General features: G+C 40.6%; 1 protein-coding gene across 8 annotated transcripts in view; it reads left to right on the forward strand.

Moving 5' to 3' along the window:
* The window catches only part of Grk4 (G protein-coupled receptor kinase 4), an 81897-nt gene that overhangs the window by 31862 nt on the left and 42532 nt on the right, over positions 1-7503 (forward strand). Inside the window, exons 1-2 of one of the 8 annotated variants that reach the window (XM_031341090.1) lie at positions 319-442; positions 1147-1262. The exons of 6 other annotated variants lie outside the window; for them this stretch is intronic. In XM_031341090.1, the coding sequence (XP_031196950.1) occupies positions 1228-1262 (35 nt within the window). In that variant the 5' untranslated portion in view covers positions 319-442; positions 1147-1227. Of the gene's footprint in view, positions 1-318; positions 443-1146; positions 1263-7503 lie in introns of those variants that run through there. One more of the 8 variants, XM_031341089.1, reaches the window with a different exon arrangement.

Genomic DNA, 7503 nt, shown 5'->3' on the forward strand with positions numbered 1-7503 from the left:
TTAAGTTCTTACTAGCCTAGAAATTTTGGTTTCAGAGAGGGGAGTACACCTACCAGGAGATACAACCAACATTCCATTGAACTGGAAGCTCAGACTTCCTCCTGGTCACTTTGGGCTTCTAATGCCTTTAAACCAACAGGCTATGAGATGAATAACAGTGTTAGAAGGGGTGATTGATCCTGTTACCATGGGGAAATAGAGTTGCTTCAATACAATGGAGGAAAGAAAGATTATGCCTGGAATTCAGGAGATCCTTCAAGATGTCTCTTGATGATACCAGGTCTTGTGATTACAGTCAGTGGAAAACTACAACCCAATCCCAGCAGAATGACAAAGGGCACAGACCTTCAGGAATGAATGTATGGATCACGCCAGGATTAGCCAAAACCAGCTAAGATGCCTGCTGAGGGTGGAGGAAATACAGAATGGATAGTAGAAGAAGGTAGTTATAAATATCAGCTAAGGCCATGTGATCATTTTTGAAACAAAGATTATAATTGTCATGAGTATTTCTGTCATGTTTTGTTACCATGTATTTGCACAGATATTTGTGTGAGAATGGAGCCTAAAAATGAGGCAGACTAAAGTCTCTTGCAATAGCCAACTTAAAGCAGGATATCAGGCAATTTATACTTTGGGGGTTAAGAAGAATCACATTACTAAGGTGTTCAATCACAAGAATAAGCTGCACCTGGAAAAAATTTTTCATAGAGACATAAACAAATAACAAAAGCCAGATGTAAGGAATAAAGCAAACTTACTCTTATCCACTATACCTGGAGGAGCTCAAAAGCATATTCCAAGAACAATGTTTTTGAAGAAACTGAGTTCATAAGACTCTTGTTTTTTTGCCATTTTTTTCACAAGCATTCAGAATTCTGTTCTCACTACTCCATCCTTGAACTGTGTTCCAACAGTTAATCATATTTAAGTCTTGAGATACTAAAAAAATATCCCTCAAATGGACATTGCCACCTATACTAAAATTTATAATGTATTTGCAGTTGTACATGGGATGGTTATATCATGTTAGGCATAATTATGACCTGGTTATTGCTTACATGTGGAAATTAATCATGACATAAGATATTATTGTGTGTCAAGTTGACAAGGGATGGATTCGTGATGGCTGTTCTTGGTTGTCAGCTTGTCTACAGCTGGAATTAACTAAAACCCAAGTGACTGGGAACACCTTTAAGGATTTTCTTCTTAATTAAGTCATTTGAAATGGGAAGACCCACACCAAATCCAGATCTTTTGAGGTGAGAATATCCGCAATAATCTGGGCAATACCTTCTGGCCTATGTAAAAACATGGAAAAAGGAAGCTCTTGATTTTTGCCTGTTTGCTCTTACTCTTTCTGGTAAGTATATTTCTTTGCATTAGAGCCTATTTCTTTGGTATTCCAGTGTTTGCTGAAGACCAGCTGAGATATCCAGCCTCCTGAACTGAACAACTACTGTATTCTTGATTTTCCATTGGTAGACAGCCATTGTTGAACTAGCTAGACCACAAGTTTATAAGCCATTCTAATATTTCCCATATATTCATTCCATCAGTTTTGTTTTTCTAGAGAACCCTGACTATACAGTAATGAAGGACAAGAGTAGGTTTTGGAGATAATTAGGAGGCTGGGGGGCAATGGTAGACTCTACAGACTTTTGGGGTTTTGAGGTGTATCTGAATAATCAAACAAAGTTGAGAAATAAATAGTTTAATAACCACTGTCACCTGAGAGGCAGAGAGACTGGATTTAGAGATTAGGAATGATTGATGTAGGTCCTGTGGCAGAGAATAATGTATTAAATGAAGAAAGTGTACGGACATTTCCATCTCTTCATCCCTGACATTCTTTTTTTTTTTTTTTTTAAAGATTTATTTATTATTATATGTAAGTACACTGTTGCTGTCTTCAGACACACCAGAGGAGGGCGTCAGATTTCATTATGGGTGGTTGTGAGCCACCATGTGGTTGCTGGGATTTGAACTCGGGACCTTTGAAAGAACAGTCAGTGCTCTTACCAGCTGAGCCATCTCGCCAGCCCCCATCCCTGACATTCTTTAACTTAATATGGTAGCTCTTTTCTTCCTCTACCATTGGAGGACCTTTGTCACCTTCATTAGAACTGTGTTGGTAGAGGGAAGATACAGACACTAAACTGCATGCATTGGAAAGTAATGTTAATCTAAAGAAGTTATACCCCAGTGCTAGAGACAGGCCATAAGCTAGGGGCAGAAATGAGAAAAGGGCAGTCAGTTCAGAAGGATGGAGTTTTTTTTAGTAGTTGTGGAAGCAAGTGTAAGAACTTTTGACTCATGTTGGTATAGTCATGTGTCATGTAGGGCTTTCTGTTAGTGAAAGACTACATATATGATGGTGAGCCCAAAGAGCCTTTTAAAGACCTTTCTTACACATTTTTTTAAGCCCAAGAAAGTTTTCAAATCTCTTTATCTTATTTTGGTCTATCTTGATGTTGTAAGCAGGATATGAGACCACTAAAGAGAGTTGAGTTCCCTCATTTATTTATACAATCAATAGCTATGATTTCTCTGTACTAGATCTCTGGATAGATCCCTCACACAGTAGACAGCCTTGTACCACTTGCAAGAGATAGAGAGTGGTTTTGTGGGATGTGCAACTACCTTGTAGTGGGACCTGATCTGAAACCGGTAATTTAATAGTATTGCTGATGTTTATAGTAAAAAGTCTAGGTTCTTTGTGGATGGGTGATGATGGGGAAAGGAGGGATCAGGCAGGGGGTAGAAGTTGGAGACAGAAGGAAAGAGTATTGGGAAAGAAAACTGGAATTGGGGGCCAATTGTGGGAGTGATGTAAAAACATAGTACAGTGGAAACTCCCTGGAATCCATGAGAGTGACTCTAGATAAGCCTCCTAATAATGGGGATCTGGAGTAATGGGGAAACTGACCACCTTCTATAACTAGGCAAGGCTCCTAGCAGTGGGACTCAGACATAAACCCAGTCATAAAACCTTTGACCTACAGTCTGTCTTCTCTGCAAGACATGCTGGAGCAATAGTGGCACAGAACTTGTGGGAATGGCCAGCCATAAATCCAATTTATGGCCCATGCTACAAGAGGTATCACATACCTGACACTCTCTGATGGCCAGGAACCAGAGGCAACACAGTCCAGAGATACAGGATAGAACCAGACATTACTGGCGGGTGTGTGTGTGTGTGATGAAAATGATATTCTACTATAGTTAGAGATTGGTGATAGCCCAGTTGTCATCAGAGAGGCATCATACAGCAACTGATGGAAGCAGATGCGGAGAACCACAGTCAACACTGCAGAATAGGGGGAGGAAGGATTGTAGGAGCCAGAGGGCTTGAAGATAACCATGAGAACATGGGCCAAAGAATCAACTAAGTGCCAGGCGGTGGTGGTGCACGCCTTTAATCCCAGTACTTGGGAGGCAGAGGCAGGTGGATTTCTGAGTTTAAGGCCTGCCTGGTCTACAGAGTGAGTTCCAGGACAGCCAGGGATACACAGAGAAACCCTGTCTTGAGCCCTCCCCCCCCCCCAAAAAAAAGAATCAACTAAGCAGGGCTCATAGGGACTCACAGAAACCGCAGTGACAGACCCTGAATGGTATGAGCTAGGTCCTCTGCATATACCTTATGGTTGTGCAGGTTAGTGTTGTGAGATACTCAGTATGGGAATGGGGACAATCTCTGACTCTTGCTTACAATTGAGACCCTCTTCCTACTACTGGGTTCCCATGTCCAGCCATGATGTAAGAGCTTGTGCCCAGTTTTATTGTATCTTGTTAGGCCATGTTTGATAGGGTTTGCTCTTTTTTCTCTTTTTTGGGTAGGTTAGGGTGGGGGTCAGAGGAAGAGTTGATATGCTGAAGAGGTAAGTTTTGGAAGGGACTAAGAGGAATGGAGGAAGGGGAAACTGCAGTCTGAATGTATGAGAAAAGAATAAAAGTTCAAAAAAGTCAAGACTCCCCATCTGCTCAGGCTGCCTTCTGAGGTATAGGCACTCTGCATGCTAAGGAGATAAATGGTTTAGATGTTTATTCCCTTCAGTGAGAAACTCAGTTAGCAATCCCATGTCCACAGATGAATGAATAGTTTCTGCTGCTGCTTTTCTAGCCAGGCATGATATTAGAATAGATTTTTCTCTGTACAATTTTTTTCAGACAAAGTCTTAATATGTAAATCTGACTGGCATGAAACTCACTGTATAGACTAAGCTAGCCTTGAACTCACAGAGATCCATCTGGTTCTGCCTATTGAGTGCTTGGATTAAAGGTGTGTGCCACTATTCCCAGCAAGATTTTTAATTTTGTCATCTTTTTGCTTGTTCTCACTCAATACTCATATTTCTGGTGTTCTAGTGAATTTAACATCCCTTAAAAATATTTATGAACAAAGACAACAACAGTAGACATGCTAATGTGGACAGAGGAAAGCCACAGGCTTTAACCCTATACCAAGAACTACAGCCAATTAAGGAATGCTTAGAATGGGAGAAACAGTGTTCCCTGTGGAAGAGCACACCAATACCAAGTGGTCAGCTGTGAGAATATACACACAAGTAACGGCACATAGGCTGAGCAGACTGTATTTATGTGTTTAATATATAAATATATTTATATATAAGCATAAATATATATTTAAATTTATTTATTGTGAGTACACTGTTGCTGTCTTCAGACACACCAGAAGAGGGCGTCAGATCCCATTACAGATGGTTGTGAGCCACCATGTGGTTGCTGGGATTTGAACTCAGGACCATCGGAACAGCAGTCAGTGCTCTTACCCTCTGAGCCATCTCACCAGCCCCATAAATACATATTTTTGAAAAACAGCAAAGAGGTCTATATGAGAAAGTTTGTTTAGGATTGGGAAAGAAAGGAAAGGGAGAAAGGTGTAATTATAATCTCAAAAATAAAAGAAATCATAAAAATATTTGTATGTTTATGTGTGTCAGTGTGTGTATGTGTGGATATTTGCACATGCCTGAATAGTGTCTTTTTCCTCTTCCTCCTTTTTTCTTCTCCTTTCTTCTTTCCCCTTACTCCTTCCTTTTTTCTTCTTTTGATTTGTCTCCTCTCCACCTTCTATAGCTGAGAACTAAGCCCAGGGCCTTTCATTTGCTAGGCAAGTAGCAAGCTACCAAGGAATAAGTCCCCAACCCCTGCTTGAACTTCTTTTTCAAAAAGATGTTGGTTTTGTTTGGTTTCTTCTCTAGTATGGCAGACAGACAGACATGGTCTTGTATCTCTGTTCACTATAGTCCTAAGACATTGTGGTTAAGCATAAAAAACTTTTCCTTTTGCTTGATTTTAGAGACACAAGAAGGGGCCTGGACTTTATTGTCTTTTAAGTTCCTCTATTCAGGGTGAGTCATGAACTCTTCCTGTCATACATGTATAAAGAGACATGCAGTAGTAGTGATAACTGCATATTAGATACTTTGCAGATATTATCCCATTTGTCCCTTCTGGGCATGATTTACCAAATGAGAAACCGAGACCATAGAAGTTGGGTAACTTACCTCAGGCCCCATACTTCTGAATGCCTAGGACAGGATTTGCCCAAGGTGTTCGGGCAATCTTGATCTCTCTACTATCCTTGTGACTCTTTCCTGTTGCATATAGGAATCATGTTGAGGACAGGTTAGCCAACATCCTCACATGGACATATTCCCCAAGGACACAAATAAGTAAGTCATGAGATAGGTGACATCTGAGGATAGCTCACTAGAGATGGAACAGTCCTCCCTGTCCTATTGGAAAGCAAGGGCTGATGTAGAAAGCTTCCCGAGGAGTATTTAGACTGAAAGTGTGAGGGCACCATTTATATCTCTTCCTCACAGTGAAAATAACTGAGCTGAAAAGCTTTTGTTTTGTGGGTTATATTTTTTTAGTAAATAAGACACAGATATTCCACTACCTTTTTTTTTGAGACAGGGTTTCTCTGTGTATCTCTGGCTGTACTACTCACTCTGTAGACCAGGCTGGACTCAAACTCACAAGAGATCCATCTTCTGCCTTCTGAGTGCTGGAATTAAAGGTGTATATCACAACTGTCCAGTCATTCCATACTACCTTTGAGAAAAATAATAATATTGTATCTCCCATGTCTGGGAACCCTCCTCTCTTCTTGTAAAGGAAGTTTCAGAAAGCATACCATGTCTTAGTGCTAGATACATGTGGTCAAGTGTACATCCCTGTGAAGGTTACAGGAACCATTGGGGTCTTCATTATCAAGGACATATGAGGGCTGGAGAGATGGCTCAGCAGTTAAGAGCAATAACTGCTCTTCCAGAGGTCCTGAGTTCAATTCCCAGCAAAACAACCATCTGTAATGGGGATCCAATGCCCTCTTCTGGTGTGTCTGAAGACAGTACAGTGTACTCACATACATGAAATAAATAAATAAATCTTTACTACAGGGTAATAGTGATAAAGAAAACTGCATGGTATTGGTACAGAGACAGACACGTTGATCAATGGAATAGAATTGAAGACCCAGAAATAAAACCACATATTTATGGACACTTGATCTTTGACAAAGAAGCCAAACATATACAACAGAAAAAAGAAAGCATCTTCAATAAATGGTGCTGGTCTTACTGGCTGTTGATATGTAGAAAAATGAAAATAGACCCATATTTGTCATTTTGCACAAAGCTCAAGTCCAAGTGGATCAAGGACCTCAACATAAAACCAGACAGACTGAATCTAATAGGAGAGAAAGTAGGAAAGAACCTTGAACTCATTGGCACAGGGGGAAATTTTCTAAACAGAACTCCAATGGCACATGCTCTGAGATCAAGAATTGATAAATGGGACCTCATGAAACTGGAAAGCTTCTGTAACACAAAGGACATAGTAAGACAAATTGGCAATCTACAGATTGGAAAAAAAAAATCTTTACTAACCCCACATCCGATAGAGGGCTAATATCCAAAATATATAAAGAACTCAAGAAGCTAACCACTGCCAGCCAGTAGTGGTGCATGCCTTTAATCCCAGAATTAGGAGGCAGAGGCAGGCAGATTTCTGAGTTCAAGGCCAGCCTGGTCTGTAGAGTGAGTTCAGGACAGCTAAGGCTACACAGAGAACCCCCGTCTTGAAAAAACCCAAAAAATCAAAAAACCAAACCAAACCAAACCAAAAAAGAATTATCCTGAGTTTTGCAGGCAAATGGATGGAGCTAGAAAATATCATCCTGAGTGAGGTAATTCGGACTCAAAAGGACATTCATGGTATGTACTCACTTATAAGTGGATATTAGCCAGACAAAACAAAACAAAACAAAAAAACAGCAATACCCAAGATATAATCACAGAACTCAAAAAGATCAACAAGCTAAAGGACCCAAGTGAGGATGCCTCAGTCCCACTTGGGAGGGGGAAGAAAGCAACCACAACAGGGGAGGGAGGAAGGGACCTGGGAGGGAAAGAGGATGGAGGAGAGAGAGGAACATGGTCTGGTATTGGGTGGGGGAAAAGGACTGAAAAC

Source organism: Mastomys coucha, unplaced genomic scaffold (assembly GCF_008632895.1).
Source record: "Mastomys coucha isolate ucsf_1 unplaced genomic scaffold, UCSF_Mcou_1 pScaffold22, whole genome shotgun sequence".
Taxonomy (NCBI): Eukaryota; Metazoa; Chordata; class Mammalia; order Rodentia; family Muridae; genus Mastomys; species Mastomys coucha.